The 22,735-nt window shown below is 35.4% G+C and overlaps 1 protein-coding gene and 4 pseudogenes across 1 annotated transcript; 4 read left to right on the top strand and 1 right to left on the bottom strand.

The window, feature by feature from the left end:
* Positions 1 to 5,182: 5,182 nt before the first annotated feature.
* Positions 5,183 to 6,037, top strand: LOC144546301 (putative germin-like protein 2-1 pseudogene; annotated as a pseudogene).
* A 6,465-nt stretch (positions 6,038 to 12,502) lies between these two features.
* Positions 12,503 to 13,177, top strand: LOC144546312 (putative germin-like protein 2-1 pseudogene; annotated as a pseudogene).
* A 3,130-nt stretch (positions 13,178 to 16,307) lies between these two features.
* LOC144546368 (putative germin-like protein 2-1 pseudogene) lies at positions 16,308 to 17,094 on the top strand (annotated as a pseudogene).
* Positions 17,095 to 17,660: 566 nt separating this feature from the next.
* LOC144546532 (putative histidine kinase 1) lies at positions 17,661 to 18,590 on the bottom strand. The gene is made up of 3 exons (XM_078295080.1): positions 18,360 to 18,590; positions 18,169 to 18,278; positions 17,661 to 17,933 (listed from the first exon to the last, which is right to left on the bottom strand). The coding sequence occupies exons 1-3, from the start codon at positions 18,478 to 18,480 to the stop codon at positions 17,748 to 17,750; spliced, it is 417 nt and encodes a 138-aa protein (XP_078151206.1). The 5' UTR covers positions 18,481 to 18,590; the 3' UTR covers positions 17,661 to 17,747.
* A 3,358-nt stretch (positions 18,591 to 21,948) lies between these two features.
* Positions 21,949 to 22,735, top strand: LOC144546296 (putative germin-like protein 2-1 pseudogene; annotated as a pseudogene).

Below are 22,735 nucleotides of genomic sequence, written 5' to 3'. Positions count from 1 at the left end.
TCAGCTAAAGATTTGTCATATCGTGATATGTAATCAATTGTTTAGAATTTATTGTTTGATTTGATATTGTCAATAATAAAACCCAGCCACTTTGGGCATGTTTGCATGAGTTAATGCTTACTGGTGTTGCCACTTTATTGAAATGATCACACTTGCATGGTTCATTCTTTGGTTTGAATTTCACTGTTATTTATAGAAACCCTTAAAATCAGTTACATACGGAACATCAAACCGTGTATAGAATGCATGCTAGTTAAAAGTCGAAAGAACTAATTTCGTAATATCCCTTCCACAACATACTGTAAAAAGGTGTGCATCAAATATGTTGACATTGTCGTAAATTAAAATTTCAGAACACTACTCCGGTTAAAGATTTTGCATCACAGCACATTATATATCATGTGCTCTGATGCAAAAATGAGAAAATGTAATCTCCTATGTCGGTTCCAGCAATACTACTAATTTTTAAATAGTAGAGATGTTTAAAATTGAACAATGTAATCTCCTGATTGCTTAAATGAAAAATAAATCCCAGTAGAGTTATTTGATGCCCGCGATCGTGAAGAGAACTGTGGAAGCTCAGACAAGGTGTGCCTCTTAGGAGCGAAAGAATAATGGAAAGAAGTCATCTCTCTTTGAAGGGGATGACAGTACTAGAATTTAGAAAGGGATCGAGAGAACGGTGGTGCTACCAGGTGAGGCTTCCTCTCTAACAGGGAAGATTAGAGTAGAGTGGGAATGTGGGATCGAGATCAAGAGAAATGGGATGCAGCGAGTTATTTGATTGATCAAAGAAAGTGCGAGTAAATAATGAACGCGGGCAACTTCTAATATGGGCCTACTAAGGCCCAAAAATTAGGTTATAAATCCATCGAAATTGTGAGGCCCAAAAAAATAAAAAATAAAAAAGAAAAAAAACAGGAGACTAAATTATATCGTGTCGTATAAATTGGGCTGGCAATGAGCCAGCTCGGTCCAAGCTAGGCCAAGCTCATGGCTTGCTCGTTTTGACAACGAGCGAGCCGAGCCAGCTCGTGAAAGCTTGTGGGCATAAAGTCCAAATGTATTAGATAATGTATTGTACAGTTAACTACCATAGATTAAGTTTGTAAATAAATTCTTGCTACCAAAATATAATATCCCCACATTCATGCAAGCATAGTTCACAAAATAAATTCATGCATACCAAATTCACACAAATTCATACCTTCATCGAGCTGGCTCGCCAACTTGCGAACGAGCTAGGCCCCAGCTCAAACTCGTCAGTTCCTTTATTTCCATAGAGCCCAGGTGCCTGCCGCCCATGCTGTGCAGTCTATCTTGTTTAGTTAGCCCATTGCGTCCCTTTTGCTATATGTTAAGCAAAGAGTGGTCCCTGAGAGCGGTGGAAGGTTCAATGCCCCTTTTAGAGCCGTCCGAAAATTATTGGCATAACTACGCTACTAAAATAGATCTTGATGTGTTTCTTTCTGACTGATGTTGCGAAAACAACATCCTCCATCCACTATACATCCCCTTTTGGTCAACACTTCTTGCGTTAGGATTTTATTCCAAAAAAGGAGCCACATGAATATCCTGATTTTCATTGGAACCCTCTGCTTCCATATGGTTTAGTTGTATGCTGAGTAGTATGCACCTCCGTTATGGATGAATTTGTATGCTGAGGAGCACAAGTAGGTTCCATTTGCCGTCCAATTCCAAGTTACCGTGTTATTGGTCGGGTCTTTGCAACGAGAGGTTTTGAATATCAAAGTTAATTACGACATACCTTTTACAAAGAAAGAAGCCTACAGGATATTGTCAATTTCATTAATTGGTCTATAAGTTTCTACTTTTTATTAATAACATCAATAGCATGTCTACTTGTGTACAAAAGAAAAAAAGTTATCCGCTAATTAATGAGAGAACATAATCAAAGTTAGAGGCCTGAAAAGGCCCAAAGCCTATTATTAGGGGAGGTACATATTAATCAAATATATGTTAATACGGATAAACAATGGCTATTTTTTTTTAATCCAAAAGCAACCATTTTCATTACGTAATGAGAGAGAGTATGCCTAAAAAAATAGAGAAAAGGTTTCTGTCCACTGGGTTTTGTCCACCATTTGTCCACAACCTTATCCACTCCCGTCTAACTATCTTTTAACGGAAATTCAAATTATAAAATCACGACAGATCGCCTCTCATCTCTCCTCTCTCTGTCCTCTCGCCTCTCATCTCTCCTCTCTCTCACCTCTCTACCGACGGCCGCAACGGCAACGAGAGTGGATAAGAAAGAGATGATCAGATCTCACCTCTCGCCTCTCATCTCTCCTCTCTCTCACCTCTCTACCGACGGCCGCAATGGCAACGAGAGTGGATAAGAAAGAGATGATCAGATCGGATCGGAAGAATAATCTGGATCGGCCGCGACGGCAACGAAATCGTAATTGTTGTTTTTTTGTATTTACCTTCTCTGATTCATTTTTCCTTTGCAATGTCGATTTTAATTGAGATTACTGACTCGATCTCATTTTTATACATGATCGCAATGGAACCTTCAATCGTGGAGCGCGATCGAATAGAAGTTGTTTTTGTTGAAGAGCACGGTAAAATTCAAATCTAGTAAGTTATTTCTGTTGAATTTGTTGTTTTCGTTGTATGCAGTAACAAATCTAGCATTTCAAATGAAATCTGGAGGAAAGAGATGATAGAGAGGCGATATGGAGTATTGATCTGCTAATTTTACTGTATTGCCCCGTTAATTTTACAGTATTCATCTTTTCATTTTACAGTATTCATCTTGTGGAAATCTGGAGGAAATAGATGATAGAGAAGCAATATGGAGTATTAATATGTTAATTTTACAGTATTGCCTTGTTAATTTTACAGTATTCATGTTGTCATTTTACAGTATTCATCTTGTGGAAATATGAAAGAAATAGATGATTTGTTAATTTTACAGTATTTATCTTATAATTTTACAGTATTCATCTTGTAATTTTACAGATTCATCTTCTGAAAATCTAGAGGAAAGAGATGGTAGAGATGCTTCTTACTCATCCGAACAATGAACACAAGAGGTTTTTAATGTAAAAGTTATTTGTCCATAGTTTTTTTGTTGCTATTATGCTATTCTGAATGTTGCGGTGAATATTTTTATCTTGTGTTGAACAGATGTTGTTTGTGGTGAACATATGTTGTTTTGTGGTGAACAGATTTTTTGTGTGATGATGGATGTATGTATAGATTTAGCAATTTTAGAGTATACATGGTATTATTTTTTGGTTTATATTTTGCAATTTTACAGTATACATGATTCTTTGTAAGTTGTAGTTTAAACTGAAATGTAGCATTTGTTACATTTTATCTTACAGTATAGATGGTATTATTTTATGGTTTAGTTTTAGAAATTTTACAGTATACAAGATTCAATTGAAAATTTACAGTATTATGTGAAAATTTTACAGTATACAAGATTCAATTGAAAATTTACAGTATTATTTGAAAATTTTACAGTATACAAGATTCAATTTTACAGTATATATTTTACAGTATGCAAGATTCAATTGAAAATTCTACTGTATACAAGATTTAATTTTTACAATATACAAGATTCAATTGAAAATTCTACTGTATACAAGATTTAATTTTACAGTTTTGCTGATTCAATTTTACAGTATACAAGATTCAATTGTAAATTTTACTGTGTAGAAGATTCAATTTTACAATATTCAAGATTCAATTGAAAATTTTACTGTATACAAGATTCAATTTTACAGTATACAAGATTCAACCCAGTGCGGACGCTAATAATTAAATCTAACTGCCAATAACCGTTAATAACCGCTAATAACTAACTCTAACTGTCAATAACTTCCTATAACTGTAATTTCCGAAAGTACAGTTTGAAACTACATTTATTTTGTCCTGTTGTGCAAGTTGCAATCTTTTTCTAACTATCATGGGACCACTTCAAATAGTTGCTGGATTGTTTTGTGATTAACTGATATATTTTATGTGATATATTGTATAATTATACAGCATGTAGAAGTAATTTTACAGTATTCATGCAAGTCTAAGCTGTGGACAAATGGTGGACAAAAGACTGTGGACAATTAGACGCTTCCAAAAAAATAACAAAATAAATTGCAAATAGGGGTGTAAATGGGTTGCATTAATTGAATCCTCATTTTTCTATGTTTTTGATTCAATCCGTAATAGTCGGGTTATATATACTTTCAATCAATAATTAATAACCGTACTTCAAATTCATAGAATCCTCATTTTCAGGTGCTCAGATCTTCCTATTTTAATAGGTTTCATTGACAAAAATATTTATAAGTACAGCTAATTAATTACATCTAATAACAAAAATATTAATAACAACGTACATAAAATTATTAATTAGAATATTAAAGTAATAATATTCATGCAATAATTAATATTCTATACAATCCAACACAATATATATTATTACTAGAAATAAGAAAATTGTTCATTCAATAATACTATAATAAAATAATAAATAAACAACTCATTTTAAGTAGAGTAAACATAAACATATTTCAATGATCGATAAGCATAATTCAATTTTAAAATTAAGCTCATTCAAAATATAATTTCAAAAATTTTGTGGTATATACACATTTAATTTTGATTATATTATGCAGTTAATTGGATCGGATTTTAACTGATGTGCTTAATGGGGAACTAATCAAAAGATAGAATTGTTGCTAACAGATTGACAAGTTCTTCTACGTAGTACTGCACCAACTCTTCTACGTCGCACATTTTTGACTAGTAAATGGTAAACTCCTAGCAAAGCAACATATAATTAATATATGTGATGTTTACATACGAAAGAGCGGGATCATTAATTGAAAACACTTTGTTAATTAGATTACATAGCTGAGATTGAATTAAGCTGTCTACATCTTTGACCTCATCCCATCATCTCCCAATAATTTAATTAATGGCCCAAGTATGCTAACGGCTAAGATAAAAAAATCTTTAGCTCCTGACCAATTCACAGAGAACATTTCAAATATGGACTAATTAGCCAACAGCTTCACTTATTTTATTTCCAAATTGTGAGGAACATTTCATACGCACCCGCTACTATAAATAACCACACAAGCTTTGGACATTGTATAACCAAATAGCAATTTGCAACTTGCCTACACAAACCACAACCTTGAAAGAAATGGCTTACTGTACACTTTTTCTCTTCACTTTGCTTGCCTTGGCCAGCTCTCAAGCATTCGCTTCTGACCCTAGCCCACTTCAAGATTTCTGTGTTGCTGACAATAGATCTAAAGTATTTGTGAACGGTTTAGTTTGCAAGGACTCTGCTGACGTGAAACCAGAAGACTTCTTCTTCTCAGGCCTCGACAAGGCTGGCGACACAAGTAAGAATCTCGTCGGGTCAAACGTCACCCTGGTCAATGTGCAAAGACTTGCCGGACTCAATACACTGGGAATTTCCATTGCTCGTCTCGACTATGCACCCAACGGCGGTCTCAACCCACCACACACCCACCCCAGAGCAACTGAAGTGCTCACCGTCATTGAGGGCACCCTGTATGTCGGATTTGTGACGTCATTCCCTAACTTCAAGCTCTTCTCCAAGGTGCTGAACAAGGGTGATGTGTTTGTTTTTCCTGAGGGACTCATCCACTTCCAGTTCAACATTGGAAATGTCCCTGCTGTTGCATTTGCCGGTCTGAGTAGCCAAAATCCCGGCTTGATCACTGTCGCAAATGCAGTTTTTGGGTCAAACCCACCTATTTCAGATGATGTGCTATCCAAGGCATTCCAACTTGACAAGAAAACTGTTGACTGGCTCCAGGCTCAGTTCTCCAATAGCAACTAATCAAACGTGTCTCCAACATGATATGTAACAATTTGTTTACAATTCAAATTTAGTGTGTAATCTTTTATTGTCAATAATAAAACCCTGCCTTCTAGGCATGCTTGCACTAGTCAATACAAGTTTCGATAAATCATATATATCTTATAATTAATATTTATCGTCTTTGCCTCAAGAGTGAGGCGACTTGCTCGAGAGGTAAACCTTCAAAATAAAGGAAGTCTTCCAAGCTCCAGCACGTCTGATCACCTTCTTTGTGAAGGTGGAGTGAGAAGTCTACAATTACCATTGTGAATACTAGGTCTAGCGAGACGTAGAAAATTGGTACACTATCATCAGTGTCAATCAGTACCAATAAGGTAAAAATCTTTATGTTGTCATTCTTTGGTTAGAATTTCATGGTTATTCACTCAAGCTCTAGAAATGCAGTTTTCATTTAATATAATAGTAATGAAAGTGGATAGGAGAATTTGTCCAGTTACATACCAGAAAGTTGGGAATTCATTATTGCCATGCTCAATGATGCATTTTCCTGTGCCAATTTATACAACAAGCATCAGGCATGAGCGAGAAGAAAAGGGTTTGGACCACAAAATTTATGAGGGTAGTATGGGCAATTTGGAAGCAACGAAACGAGTACATTTTCTGGAATAAGAGAATGCCCCTTCGGTTGCTAGCGAGGAAAATGCAGGAGGAGATATCACTGTGGATGAGCTGTTATGGATGAAGAAATCGGACCCACACTTGAGTTTTTGTATTTGTTGTTGTCTTGATTTTTATTATTTTTTTCTAAGTCTTTTGTTTTGAGAGGCTCAACTATGATGTTGTAAACAAATTTACCTTTTTGTATATTTGGTAGCCACTACCAAGAAATTTCAAAAAAAGAAAAAGAAAATGAACAACATATATGATACGATTATGCCCAAATCTAAAGTCCAAAAGGTGCTAACTGGTGCCAAATATAACCGTGCTGGAGCTGCCAAGAGAAGTTCTTGCAGTGCAAGTAACAAGGCTTTCCAATAGTGGTGTAGCATTAGGGATTTCCGTGCACCACATAGGGGCTAATGGGAGAGGGTTCTGGCAGTTTATGGAGGCTTGGGCTTCCACTTGTCAGACGGGCATTGTGCCAACGGTACCTGTGCCGGTGCATGACCGGACAATAATAAAGTATCCTGGAGGCGATGAGATTGCGAAAGACTTCATAAAGAAATTGGCTCCTGATTTGCTTAAGGTACATACAAGTCAATAGATTTTGTGGGGATGTTGAAGACATTTGGAGGAATTAGGTTATATATTGTAATAAATAAATAACCTTAAGAGTCAAAATTTGTAACTCACAAATAAGACATGCATGCATATCATATCGAGTAGAACTAGGATATTTTTATTTAATGGAGTTAATATCAAAACTTATCAAATTGACTTTAAACGACAGATTTAAAATCAATTGATCACACTTGCATGGTTCATTCTCTAGTTAGAATTTCACTGTTATTTATAGAAACCCTTAAAATCATAGTTCAAAAAATCAGAATCGGAATCGGAATCGGATTTTTGACCGCCGAGTTAGAATCGGATGAATCGGCCGGAATCGGAAGAATCAGATCGGTAACTCGGGTTTTTTTGGCAGAAGCCTTGTTTTGTAGCCACATGCATAATATAAAGAGATTCACATGCAAGAAAAAACAAAAGAAACACTAGTCATGCCGCTGAGGGTATGTCACTAAATTAATACATGTATGAGGGTCTTTCACTAAAAAAAATATATATATACATATTAAGTTCTAAATAATAAAAACATGAAGGGCCAGATTTCAAAAATGCCACAAATCAGACCCTTCGGACTTCCTTCTCCTCCTGCGCGATTTTGCTTCTCCTCAGTCCTCACACGATTTTCTCTCCTCTGGCGCCTTTCAAGCTCAAATGGCCTGCACGATTTTCTCTCCTCTGGCACGATTTTCTCCTCCGCCTTGAATTGGCATAGGTTAGTGAAATTGAAAATATTTTTGCTTTCAATCGGCTTGAATCGGTGTAAATCGGACGGAAAATTGGAAAATCGGCCGATTCCGTCACTGTTCATCCGATTTTTTGGAATAAATCGCACGAACTTGAGAATCGGTCAAAAATCAGCCCGGTCCCGTCCGATTCCGAGTTGAATCGGCTGATTTGACTCGGAATCCGCCGATTTTTCGAACTATTCTTAAAATCAGTTCTCAGTTGAAATATAGTAATTAAAGTGGATAAGAGAAGATTTTCCAGTACGCACCTGATTATTCGGAGTTTATAATTGTCAGGCCGATAGGAAAAAGCACTTTTAAAATGATGTTCAAACAAATTTATACAAGGATTAGTCCAACAAAGTTGCTAGCATCTTTACTCTAGTCATTAATAATGGGACTATCCACAACAGTATCAAAATCCAAAGGAGCCAATTGAACAGAACAACACCTCAAGAAATTTATTAGATCATTACATCATACGGAACATCAAACAATGTTTAGCATGCATGCTAATTATAAGTCGAAAGAACTAATTGTGTTATATCCCTTCCACAACATACTGTAAAATGGCATGCATCAAACATGTTGACATTGTCGTAAATTAAAATATCAGTACACTACTCCATGCAGTTAAAGATTTTGAATCAGAGCACGTGATACAAGATAAATTTCATTTGTAGAGTATGTCGGTTCAAACAATACTACTAATTTTGAAATAGTAGAAATTTTTAAAATTGAACAATGTAATCTCCTAATTGCTTAAATGAAAAATAAATCCCAGTAGAGTGATTTGATACCCGCTATCGTGAAGAGAACTGTCGAAGCCCAGACAAGGTGTGCCTCTTGGGAGCGAAATAATAAAGAAGAACGGGAACAAGTGATATCACTTCGATGGGGATGAGAGTACTAGAATTCAGAAAGGGATCGAGAGAACGGTGGTGCTACCGGGTGAGGCTGCATCTCTAACAGAGAAGATTAGAGTGGGAATGTGGGATCGATATCAGGAGAAATGGAATGCTGCGAGTTATTTGATTGATCAAAGAAAGTGCGAGTAAATCATGAGCGTGGGCAACTTCTAATATGGGCCTATTAAGGCCCAAAAATTGGGGTTACAAATCCATTGAAATTGTATGGCCCAAAAATAAAAATAAAAATACAAAAAGGAGACTAAATTATATCGTGTTGTTTAAATAGGACTGGCAACGAGCCGGCTCGGTCCAAGCTAGATCAAGGTCATGGCTCGCTCGTTATAGCAACGAGCGAGCCGAGCTATCTCGTGATAGCTCGTGGGCCAAAAGTCCAAATGTATTAGATAATATATCATAAAACCTATAATCATAAATTAAGTTTGCAACTTAATTCACACATACCAAAATATAATATCCCCACATTCATACAAACATAGTTCACAAAATAAATTCATGCATGCATACCAAATTCACATATTCATAGCTCGACCGAGCTGGCTCGCCAACTCGCGAACGAGCTAGGCCCCAACTCAAACTTGTTAATTTTACACCGATCTAGTGGTGAGCTGACTTGTTAACAGTTCTGTCCACTAACTAACGAGTTGTTAACGAACAAGTCAGATGCGAGCCACCATTGATCCATGAGCGACTATTTTTTTTTGGGGAGTGCTATACTGAGGGCTTTGTTTCTGATTTTGAGAGCTAATTGACTTTTTTTTTCCTAAATACCGATTTTACCCTTTCAATTTCTCTCACTCATTTAATGAAAAACCGAATAAGAAAATAACTTTAAAGGAAAATTGCTTTTCTCCTATGAGAAACAAATCTGTATCCTCCCAGTATCTGAGAAGTTTACTTTTTTCTGTTTTTCATTTTTTTGACAAATCCATATAGCCTTTCATTTTTCATTTTTCTGTTTTTCTTTTTATTCTCTCATTTTTGTGTTTTTTTCTCTTCCTCTATCTCACAAGATGTATACTGTCAAATTGTATTTTGTTTTCAAATTAACGTGTTTTTTTTGTAATCTAATAATATGTTAATTTTATTTATGTTGGCTTAAACTCTTGTAATTTTATACTTATGATGATAAATTAATGAAATTTAAACAAAATCTCAACCATCGTTCTCCCTGATGACCTGTTAGTACATATATACAAATCAAATTAACATTTAAGCAAAAAAAATAGTTTTGTATACCCTGATGACCTGTTAGTACATATATACAAATCAAATTAACATTTAAAAAAAAAAATTAGTTTTGTATATAAACGAAGATTCCAACTAAGTATATACTAAGATGAAGTTATTATTTGGTGAGGCAGGTACGGATCCAAAAATTTTCAATACATATATATTCTAAGATAAAGTTTGGATATTCAATTACTTCAATACGTTCACTGCTAGTTTCTCAGCAAAATATATAAGAAAACATTCTTTGGATGTCAAATATAAAAATAATCAAACCAAGATAAAAAACATTCCTAGCTATGCCAAATGGGAGAAACAGATTTGTTTCAGTAATTTTCCTTTAAAGTTATTTCCTTATTAGGTTTTTAATTAAATGAGTGAGAGAAATTGAAAAGGTAAAATTGGCATTTAAGAAAAAAAATGTCAGTTAGCTCTCAAAATCACAAACGTAGCCCTCAATATAGCACTCCCTTTTTTTTTTTCCAGCCCTACGTTTAAATCCGTAAAACTAAACATGATATGACTTAAAGACATTGCTCCAAACATGGTAAGTTCAAACTTTGAAAATATAACAAAATGGAATGAGAAATAAATAAGGGGGTACATAAGGACACATAACGTGTTAATTGTGAATGAATTTTTTTTTTTTTTTTAAATTGCTTGCTAGTGACTGTCAAATTTACAAAATGTAAATTTGTTTATAACAGCTTCTCAAAACTAAGAACAACAGTAGAAGAAAAATAAAAAAACATAATTGTAACCGATTTTTCTCTCCTTAAAGTGCATCCACAATGATGTCTATTCCCGTATCTTCGTTGCTAACAACCATTGACGTATTATTTTATTCATGAAAATGTACTTGTTTTGTTGTTTCCTAATTACCCATAATACCCCCATAAATCTTGTAGTCCAAACTGTTTTCTTCTCCCGCATACCTGAACAGTTGGAGCATGATCTTTCCCACGTCATTTCTGTTGTGTCTGCTCTCTCTTGTAAAATAAACATAAACATACTATAATGATGGATACGCAAAACTCAATTTTAAAATTACGTTGATTCAAAATATAGTTTACTGTTCTTTCAAAAATTATCAGGCGGGTGTGTGTATTTAATTATATTATGCAATCGGATTTAGTGTTATCAATAGTAACAGTAGCCAAGGAAACCAAAAGTTGTTGCCATTGTAGTCTATACAAAAGATTTCCATACATTCACCACTTTTGTTAACCCGGGTCGCCCCTAGTTCACCCGCCATTCGGCTACGTCCGGATTGGATTTTAACCAAAAAAGGAAAATTCAGAATCAGAATCAGAATCAGTAGGAATCGGGTGAATCAGATCAGAAACTCGGGTTTTTCTGTCATAAGCTTGTTTTGTATTAAAAAAAAAGGAAAATTAAAAAAAAAATTCAAATATTTTTTTGTTGACAAATGATTACATAAAATAATCTACTAATACAATATAGTATAGACATTACAATTACAAACACACTCTTGTACTGCCAGAAACTATGTCGAACTAGCTAGATCACTAGGTCACCATTCGTATTATAATACAAATGGAGTATTTTGAATTGTGTATTAACTAATGACAAATTAATAATAAACAAAATTGGTAGAAAAGGGACCAATCAGGAGACAATAAGCCAGCTGCCTCATCAATGACATCAGAGATGTCCCTACCATCCGACTCTCCTAAACCAAGAGAAGGGACCCCGTCTAAAACCATATGGGAGCTGGCTCTGTCCTGAGAGTCCATGCCCGATATCACTATCAAGGTGACAATATGCGTCAGAGGAGAAATATCAAAGGGCATAAACAATAATGATTTAAAATATGGATTATCTAAACGAGACTTTCACAGATATGAAGTCAAAGCAATAATTCAATTTTAAAATTAACCTCGTTCAAAATATAGTTTACTGTTCTTTCAAAAATTATTAGATATATATATTAATTATATTATGCAGTTAATTGAAACATAATATTATTGCTAACAGATTGGACAAGTTCTTCTACGTAGTACTGCACCAACTTTCCTATGTGTCGTACATGTTTGACTAGTAAATGGTAAACTCCCAGCAAAGCAACATATATATTTGATGTTACATACGAGACAACGAGCGGGATCATTAATTACAAACACTCTGTTAATTGGATTACATGGCTGAGATTGAATTAAGATGTCTACATCTTTGACCCCATCCCATCATCTCCCATTTATTTAGTGGGCCACGTATGCTAACTGCCCCCCTTTATTGCTTCTAGCAATGTTTCAAAAAAAGTATGCTAACTGCTAAGATAAAATCTTTAGCTCCTGACCAATTCACAGAGAACATTTCAAATATGGACTAATTAGCCAACAGCTTCACTTATTTTATTTCCAAAATGTGAGGAATATTTCATGCACACCCGCTACTATAAATAACCAGACAAGCTTTGGACATTGTAAAACCAAATAGCAATTTGCAACTTGCCTACACAAATCAGAAGCTTGAAAGAAATGGCTTACTGTACACTTTTTCTCTTCACTTTGCTTGCCTTGGCCAGCTCTCAAGCATTCGCTTCTGACCCTAGCCCACTTCAAGATTTCTGTGTTGCTGACAATAGCTCTAAAGTATTTGTGAACGGTGTAGTTTGCAAGGACTCTGCTGACGTGAAACCAGAAGACTTCTTCTTCTCAGGCCTCGACAAGGCTGGCGACACAACTAAGAATCTCGTCGGGTCAAACGTCACCCTGGTCAATGTGCAAAGACTTGCCGGACTCAATACACTGGGAATTTCCATTGCTCGTCTCGACTATGCACCCAACGGCGGTCTCAACCCACCACACACCCACCCCAGAGCAACTGAAGTGCTCACCGTCATTGAGGGCACCCTGTATGTCGGATTTGTGACGTCATTCCCTAACTTCAAGCTCTTCTCCAAGGTGTTGAACAAGGGTGATGTGTTTGTTTTTCCTGAGGGACTCATCCACTTCCAGTTCAACATTGGAAATGTCCCTGCTGTTGCATTTGCCGGTCTGAGTAGCCAAAATCCCGGCTTGATCACTGTCGCAAATGCAGTTTTTGGGTCAACCCCACCTATTTCAGATGATGTGCTATCCAAGGCATTCCAACTTGACAAGAAAACTGTTGACTGGCTCCAGGCTCAGTTCTCCAATAACAACTAATCAGCTAAAGATTCGTCATATCGTGATATGTAATAAATTGTTTAGAATTTATTGTATGATTTCATATTTTCAGTAATAAAATCCAGCCACTTTGGGCATGTTTGCATGAGTTAATACTTACTGGTGTTGCCTCTTTATTGAAGTGATCACACTTGCATGGTTCATTCTTTGGTTAGAATTTCACTGTTATTTATAGAAACCGTTAAAATCAGTTACATACGGAACATCAAACCGTGTATAGAATGCATGCTAATTAAAAGTCGAAAGAACTAATTTCGTAATATCCCTTCCACAACATACTGTAAAACGGTGTGCATCAAATATGTTGACATTGTCGTAAATTAAAATTTCAGAACACTACTCCGGTTAAAGATTTTGCATCACAGCACATGATATATCATGTGCTCTGATGCAAAATGAAAAAAATGTAATCTCCTATGTCGGTTCCAACAATACTACTAATTTTGAAATAGTAGAGATGTTTAAAATTGAACAATGTAATCTCCTAATTGCTTAAATGAAAAATAAATCCCAGTAGAGTTATTTGATGCCCGCGATCGTGAAGAGAACTGTGGAAGCTCAGACAAGGTGTGCCTCTTAGGTGCGTAAGAATAATGGAAAGAAGTCATCTCTCTTTGACGGGGATGACAGTACTAGAATTTAGAAAGGGATCGAGAGAACGGTGGTGCTAGCTACCAGGTGAGGCTTCCTCTCTAACAGGGAAGATTAGAGTAGAGTGGGAATGTGGGATCGAGATCAAGAGAAATGGGATGCAGCGAGTTATTTGATTGATCAAAGAAAGTGCGAGTAAATAATGAACGCGGGCAACTTCTAATATGGGCCTACTAAGGCCCAAAAATTAGGTTATAAATCCATCGAAATTGTGAGGCCCAAAAAAATAAAAAATAAAAAGAAAAAAAACAGGAGACTAAATTATATCGTGTCGTTTAAATTGGGCTGGCAACGAGCCAGCTCGGTCCAAGCTAGGCCAAGCTCATGGCTTGCTCGTTTTGACAACGAGCGAGCCGAGCCAGCTCGTGAAAGCTTGTGGGCCTAAAGTCCAAATGTATTAGATAATGTATTGTAAAGTTAACTACCATAGATTAAGTTTGTAAATAAATTCGTGCTACCAAAATATAATATCCCCACATTCATGCAAGCATAGTTCACAAAATAAATTCATGCATACCAAATTCACACAAATTCATACCTTCATCGAGCTGGCTCGCCAACTTGCGAACGAGCTAGGCCCCAGCTCAAACTCGTCAGTTCCTTTATTTCCATAGAGCCCAGGTGCCTGCCGCCCATGCTGTGCAGTCTATCTTGTTTAGTTAGCCCATTGCGTCCCTTTTGCTATATGTTAAGCAAAGAGTGGTCCCTGAGAGCGGTGGAAGGTTCAATGCCCCTTTTAGAGCCGTCCGAAAATTATTGGCATAACTACGCTACCAAAATAGATCTTGATGTGTTTCTTTCTGACTGATGTTGCGAAAACAACATCCTCCATCCACTATACATCCCCTTTTGGTCAACACTTCTTGCGTTAGGATTTTATTCCAAAAAAGGAGCCACATGAATATCCTGATTTTCATTGGAACCCTCTGCTTCCATATGGTTTAGTTGTATGCTGAGTAGTATGCACCTCCGTTATGGATGAATTTGTATGCTGAGGAGCACAAGTAGGTTCCATTTGCAGTCCAATTCCAAGTTACCGTGTTATTGGTCGGGTCTTTGCAACGAGAGGTTTTGAATATCAAAGTTAATTACGACATACCTTTTACAAAGAAAGAAGCCTACAGGATATTGTCAATTTCATTAATTGGTCTATAAGTTTCTACTTTTTATTAATAACATCAATAGCATGTCTACTTGTGTACAAAAGAAAAAAAGTTATCCGCTAATGAGAGAACATAATCAAAGTTAGAGGCCTGAAAAGGCCCAAAGCCTATTATTAGGGGAGGTACATATTAATCAAATATATGTTAATACGGATAAACAATGGCTATTTTTTTTTAATCCAAAAGCAACCATTTTCATTACATAATGAGAGAGAGTATGCCTAAAAAAAAATAACAAAATAAATTGCAAATAGGGGTGTAAATGGGTTGCATTAATTGAATCCTCATTTTTCTATGTTTTTGATTCAATCCGTAATAGTCGGGTTATATATACTTTCAATCAATAATTAATAACCGTACTTCAAATTCATAGAATCCTCATTTTCAGGTGCTCAGATCTTCCTATTTTAATAGGTTTCATTGACAAAAATATTTATAAGTACAGCTAATTAATTACATCTAATAACAAAAATATTAATAACAACGTACATAAAATTATTAATTAGAATATTAAAGTAATAATATTCATGCAATAATTAATATTCTATACAATCCAACACTATATATATTATTACTAGAAATAAGAAAATTGTTCATTCAATAATACTATAATAAAATAATAAATAAACAACTCATTTTAAGTAGAGTAAACATAAACATATTTCAATGATCGATAAGCATAATTCAATTTTAAAATTAAGCTCATTCAAAATATAATTTCAAAAATTTTGTGGTATATACACATTTAATTTTAATTATATTATGCAGTTAATTGGATCGGATTTTAACTGATGTGCTTAATGGGGAACTAATCAAAAGATAGAATTGTTGCTAACAGATTGACAAGTTCTTCTACGTAGTACTGCACCAACTCTTCTACGTCGCACATTTTTGACTAGTAAATGGTAAACTCCTAGCAAAGCAACATATAATTAATATATGTGATGTTTACATACGAAAGAGCGGGATCATTAATTGAAAACACTTTGTTAATTAGATTACATAGCTGAGATTGAATTAAGCTGTCTACATCTTTGACCTCATCCCATCATCTCCCAATAATTTAATTAATGGCCCAAGTATGCTAACGGCTAAGATAAAAAAATCTTTAGCTCCTGACCAATTCACAGAGAACATTTCAAATATGGACTAATTAGCCAACAGCTTCACTTATTTTATTTCCAAATTGTGAGGAACATTTCAAGCACCCGCTACTATAAATAACCACACAAGCTTTGGACATTGTATAACCAAATAGCAATTTGCAACTTGCCTACACAAACCACAACCTTGAAAGAAATGGCTTACTGTACACTTTTTCTCTTCACTTTGCTTGCCTTGGCCAGCTCTCAAGCATTCGCTTCTGACCCTAGCCCACTTCAAGATTTCTGTGTTGCTGACAATAGCTCTAAAGTATTTGTGAACGGTTTAGTTTGCAAGGACTCTGCTGACGTGAAACCAGAAGACTTCTTCTTCTCAGGCCTCGACAAGGCTGGCGACACAAGTAAGAATCTCGTCGGGTCAAACGTCACCCTGGTCAATGTGCAAAGACTTGCCGGACTCAATACACTGGGAATTTCCATTGCTCGTCTCGACTATGCACCCAACGGCGGTCTCAACCCACCACACACCCACCCCAGAGCAACTGAAGTGCTCACCGTCATTGAGGGCACCCTGTATGTCGGATTTGTGACGTCATTCCCTAACTTCGAGCTCTTCGCCAAGGTGCTGAACAAGGGTGATGTGTTTGTTTTTCCTGAGGGACTCATCCACTTCCAGTTCAACATTGGAAATGTCCCTGCTGTTGCATTTGCGGGTCTGAGTAGCCAAAATCCCGGCTTGGTCACTGTCGCAAATGCAGTTTTTGGGTCAAACCCACCTATTTCAGATGATGTGCTATCCAAGGCATTCCAACTTGACAAGAAAACTGTTGACTGGCTCCAGGCTCAGTTCTCCAATAACAACTAATCAGCTAAAGATTCGTCATATCGTGATATGTAATAAATTGTTTAGAATTTATTGTATGATTTCATATTTTCAGTAATAAAACCCAGCCACTTTGGGCATGTTTGCATGAGTTAATACTTACTGGTGTTGCCTCTTTATTGAAGTGATCACACTTGCATGGTTCATTCTTTGGTTAGAATTTCACTGTTATTTATAGAAACCCTTAAAATCAGTTCTCAGTTGAAATATAGTAATTAAAGTGGATAAGAGAAGATTTTCCAGTACGCACCTGATTATTAGGAGTTTATAATTGTCAGGCCGAAAGGAAAAAGCACTTTGAAAATGATGTTCAAACATATTTATACAAGGATTAGTCATTAATTATGGGACTATCGACAAGAGTATCAAAATCCAAAGGGGCCAATTGAACAAAACAACACCTCAAGAAATTTATTAGATCATTACATACGGAACATCAAACAATGTTTAGCATGCATGTCAGATACCCGCCTGTTAGATCAATGGTTCCAGGGAACTTAAAAAGGAATTCAAAAGGTACATTATTCTAAAAATCAATCATTACAATGGTGCTTAATAAGGTAGTCGACAATGGGCCAAAATTGGCTAATATTCTAAAAATCGATCATTACAATTTGAAAATCAAGAATTAGAACTGTGGTCGATCGCACACAACGGTACAACTCTGATTAATTAATTGGCCTGCTTTTCCCATTCTCTTTAATATCAAGGTCTAAACCATCAGTTTGTTTCAAATGTGAGCTGCCTGGTCAAGGTGATTTTGGTTTTTCAACTGTTATTGGCTTAAAGAGGAAGAAACACGAAACAGTAGGAGATTCATCAGGATCGTCAGAGAGGCCTTTATCAAGAGGCACTTTACATGGAAGCACGAATGTGAATGTGGACCCCACATTCTCTCTGCTATTTACTGTTATATTCCCCTCCATTAGCTCCACCTGTTTGATAATTTTCCATACTATTAGAATTTAGAATTCAGATTGTCATTTGGGAATAATTCAACCAGAAAAAATTGATATTACATTCTTTCCGTGTCAAATTCAACAATAACAGTAAGCTATTATTGCAAATTGTATTATCTACTTATTTTTTTTTTTTCTTTTTCTTTTTTTTTTTGTGGGGGTGGGTGTTCGATAAATTAAATTGGTTAAAAAAATTTGATTGGTTGCTTACTAATTGTTTGCAAATGGCAAGTCCCGGTCCCAGTCCCGTACCATCATATTTCCATGCATGATCGGCACTTGCTTGCATGTATGGTTTAAACAGAGTTGGGATGGCATTTTCTGTGCATACGCATAAACACAATACTCAGTCATTTTATTTTAAGAGAGGAAAAGTATATAATAAAAGGGGTAAATCCAAACCTGGAATTCCATTTCCAGTGTCATACACTTCGTATTGTAGCCACACAATTTCTTCACCTATATTCTCAATTTCTTTTCCGACTTTGGAAGAACAGGATGTGTCAGCACAACTTGACTGCATTACTGTTTCATTTGCAGTGCATGTATGAAGAGAGTTTGGTTTAGGCACCACTCGAAGATTTATACCAACTGTGCCTTTATGCGTGAACTTGACTGCATTACTGAAAGGTAAAATTCAGGAATTTAAAAATGACACATCATCTAACTCACCTAAATCAGCGATTCCCTAAATTAACAATACCCGATGAAATTGTTTCAGACTACATCTTCAACCCCTAGCGAAGTAGAGATGGCATTAGGTGCTTGAATCTATTGTTTTTTTTAACATCAGTAAAGACAATTCTCATTTGAAGTTTGTTACATGCTAGTTGTGGATATTTCTTCACAGAAGTTTTGAGAAGCTTCATGAAAACATTCGGTAGAAAACTAAGATTATTTAGATTATATTTGTGCATAAGATGATATTCTTACATAGTCTCCTCCTTTTTGTAATTTAACAACCCAAAAAAAAAAAAAAAGCAATCCTTACTGCAAACTACCTAGTACCCAGTACCCTTGAAAATTTTACAAATTGTTTAATGATTTATTTGAGGTCTGATTAGGATTATGGTGTGAATCTGAATAATGTATTTATACCAGTACTAATGGTTATTACTATGCTTTATTCTTTTCTTGTCAGAACAAGTTTGCATTCTGGTACCCAATGTGAACTCCTTGAGGTTTGAGTATCATTTGAAGAAAATATCAAAAAATTAGTTGAATTTAGTACGGTAAGATTTTCCGCATAAATATTATTTTTTTAATTTTATCTTCATCATATATATTATTTTTTGGAAAAATAAACTAATCCTTCTGACCTTATGGGTGACTATTTTGTTGAATAACTAGTTAAGTGCCCGTGCGTTGCAATGGGATTAAAATATTGTTTTGATTACTTTCTTTCTTTAGAAGTGATTAATTTTTATTTGATTTTTTCATAATGTATTAATCAATAATGAGAGCAAACAAGAGTCTTAGTGTTTAACTCTAAAAATATGCCAAAACAATTACACATTTTTAAAAGAATTATCATGATTTTTTTTTTGTAGTAGAAAGGAGATTGAAATGAATTAGACAACACAAGAAATTGCTAAAAAATGGAGGCAGCTGATTGATTCAGCAAATCGAGAAGAAATGAGCAGCCAAATAATAAAAAAGGAGACCCTAAATACATTTGTCTCGGTAATAATAGAAACTAATTCAATCTTTATTTTGTAACCACTGGGTTTTAATTTCTTCGCTTGCGTTATGAACCAATCAGAGAAAGAGCAAGTTTTATAAAAATAATTTCTTCAACTTTCCTTTTATAAAAATTATCTTCTTCTTTTTTTCTTTCCAATTTGTTAGCTATGAAACTTTTTCATTTATAAGGACACAAGATGTGTCTATATTACAACTTTTAATTATATTAAGTATAATTATGATACTTTTAGTTAAATTTATCTCTGGAATATCATTTAGATAAGTTCTTGTGATAGCAATCTTTTATCAAAACAGAATGACAGTAATTAAGTCATTTTCACACCCTCTTTTTCAAAATTATAAAAAAAGAGTACATAGTTTATATCTTAATCTGCCTTGAAGAAAACCATCTGCATGTTTTTTTCATCAGTTGACGAATTTATGAACATTAAAAATGCCTGAAATTGCAATTATTTGTAAAAAGAAAAAAATACAAGCAGCATATGTACATCATAAACCACTACAATCTGCTAGATATTGCTAGATACTTGTTACTGTGTGCTTGTGTTATTATTTTCCCGGCTGTTAATCAATTGAGGTGTCATTGACAGATTTCCCAGCACTCAGTAGATTTCCTTCTATCTCTAGTTCATCCTACATGGAAAAAAAATTAATACTCAGTAGATAACTAGATATGCATGAATAAAATGTCACACTTCGACTGGGTCAAACATTGAATCTGTACCAATGGTACTGAGACAGTGGGTCCAACTAACTCATTTCACTGAGATTGTTAAACTTGCACAATCATTTCATGCACAACAAAATGGAAACCCTAGAGGCGCCGTCGTTGTGAAATAATTTCTATGCGGCTTTTCTCTGCTCTCTCTCTCGCAGCGTATTGAAAAAGGAGATCGATGCTTCGAAAAAAGAAAAGAGGCGTATTCGCATTGGGAAGAAGCGAGTACAGAGGAAACACGTTTTTATATTTGTTTAAGTGAAATAATTTCTATGCGGCTTTTCATGTAGCGAGTATGTTTCGAACTAAATTTAGACTTCTACCCATTTGGCCGGTCACAGAAGGGTATTTCTGCTGTAGTGCTATAACACAATATATATTTACTAGAAATAAGAAAATTATTTATTCAATATTACTATTATAAAATAATAAATATACAACTCATTTTAAGTAAAGTATAACATTTTTTTTTTAAAAAGAAAGAGGAATCCCACCTGTTTATTTACGAAACAATATAGGTCATACAAAAAGTCAATTATTCTGAATTAGTGGAACAACAACCAACTAAGATCAGCAACCACAAAACAAAGTAGTATATCAGAAAATGTAATCAAACTAACATCACTAAAAACATCAAAATCCCTAATATCAATCAATAAGAGCAATAACATTAGAAGAGCTAGGTATCAACTAAAGACCAATCAGGAGACAATAAACCAGCTGCCTCATCAATGACATCAGAGATGTTCCTATCATCCGACTCTCCTAAACTAAGAGAAGGGACTTCATCTAAAACCATATGGGAGCTGGCTCTGTCCTAAGGGTCCATGCCCGATATCACTATCAAGGTATCTATCTATGTGAGAGGATAAATATCAAAGGGCATAATCAATAATGATTTAAAATATGGATTATCTAAACAAGACTTACACAGATATGAAGTCAAAGCAATAATTCAATTTTAAAATTAACCTCGTTCAAAATATTGTTTACTGTTCTTTCAAAAATTATTAGATATATATATTAATTATATTATGCAGTTAATTGAAACATAATATTATTGCTAACAGATTGGACAAGTTCTTCTACGTAGTACTGCACCAACTTTCCTATGTGTCGTACATGTTTGACTAGTAAATGGTAAACTCCCAGCAAAGCAACATATATATTTGATGTTACATACGAGACAACGAGCGGGATCATTAATTACAAACACTCTGTTAATTGGATTACATGGCTGAGATTGAATTAAGATGTCTACATCTTTGACCCCATCCCATCATCTCCCATTTATTTAGTGGCCCACGTATGCTAACTGCTCCCCTTGATTGCTTCTACCAATGTTTCAAAAAAAGTATGCTAACTGCTAAGATAAAATCTTTAGCTCCTGACCAATTCACAGAGAACATTTCAAATATGGACTAATTAGCCAACAGCTTCACTTATTTTATTTCCAAATTGTGAGGAACATTTCATACGCACCCGCTACTATAAATAACCACACAAGCTTTGGACATTGTATAACCAAATAGCAATTTGCAACTTGCCTACACAAACCACAACCTTGAAAGAAATGGCTTACTGTACACTTTTTCTCTTCACTTTGCTTGCCTTGGCCAGCTCTCAAGCATTCGCTTCTGACCCTAGCCCACTTCAAGATTTCTGTGTTGCTGACAATAGCTCTAAAGTATTTGTGAACGGTTTAGTTTGCAAGGACTCTGCTGACGTGAAACCAGAAGACTTCTTCTTCTCAGGCCTCGACAAGGCTGGCGACACAAGTAAGAATCTCGTCGGGTCAAACGTCACCCTGGTCAATGTGCAAAGACTTGCCGGACTCAATACACTGGGAATTTCCATTGCTCGTCTCGACTATGCACCCAACGGCGGTCTCAACCCACCACACACCCACCCCAGAGCAACTGAAGTGCTCACCGTCATTGAGGGCACCCTGTATGTCGGATTTGTGACGTCATTCCCTAACTTCAAGCTCTTCTCCAAGGTGCTGAACAAGGGTGATGTGTTTGTTTTTCCTGAGGGACTCATCCACTTCCAGTTCAACATTGGAAATGTCCCTGCTGTTGCATTTGCCGGTCTGAGTAGCCAAAATCCCGGCTTGATCACTGTCGCAAATGCAGTTTTTGGGTCAAACCCACCTATTTCAGATGATGTGCTATCCAAGGCATTCCAACTTGACAAGAAAACTGTTGACTGGCTCCAGGCTCAGTTCTCCAATAACAACTAATCAGCTAAAGATTCGTCATATCGTGATATGTAATAAATTGTTTAGAATTTATTGTATGATTTCATATTTTCAGTAATAAAACCCAGCCACTTTGGGCATGTTTGCATGAGTTAA

Source organism: Carex rostrata, chromosome 29 (assembly GCF_964058835.1).
Source record: "Carex rostrata chromosome 29, lpCarRost1.2, whole genome shotgun sequence".
Classification (NCBI taxonomy): Eukaryota; Viridiplantae; Streptophyta; class Magnoliopsida; order Poales; family Cyperaceae; genus Carex; species Carex rostrata.
The sequence above is the reverse complement of the archived record's forward strand: the minus strand, read 5'-3'. Positions and strand labels throughout refer to the sequence as shown.

Coding starts and splice junctions, on each gene's coding strand:
- LOC144546532 (XM_078295080.1), bottom strand. CDS start 18,480: ATGCAGTCAAGTTGTGCTGACACATCCTGTTCTTCCAAAGTCGGAAAA. Junction 18,279..18,359: donor CACTGGAAATGGAATTCCAG/GTTTGGATTTAC, acceptor GCGTATGCACAG/AAAATGCCATCCCAACTCTG. Junction 17,934..18,168: donor TTGCCATTTGCAAACAATTA/GTAAGCAACCAA, acceptor ATTATCAAACAG/GTGGAGCTAATGGAGGGGAA.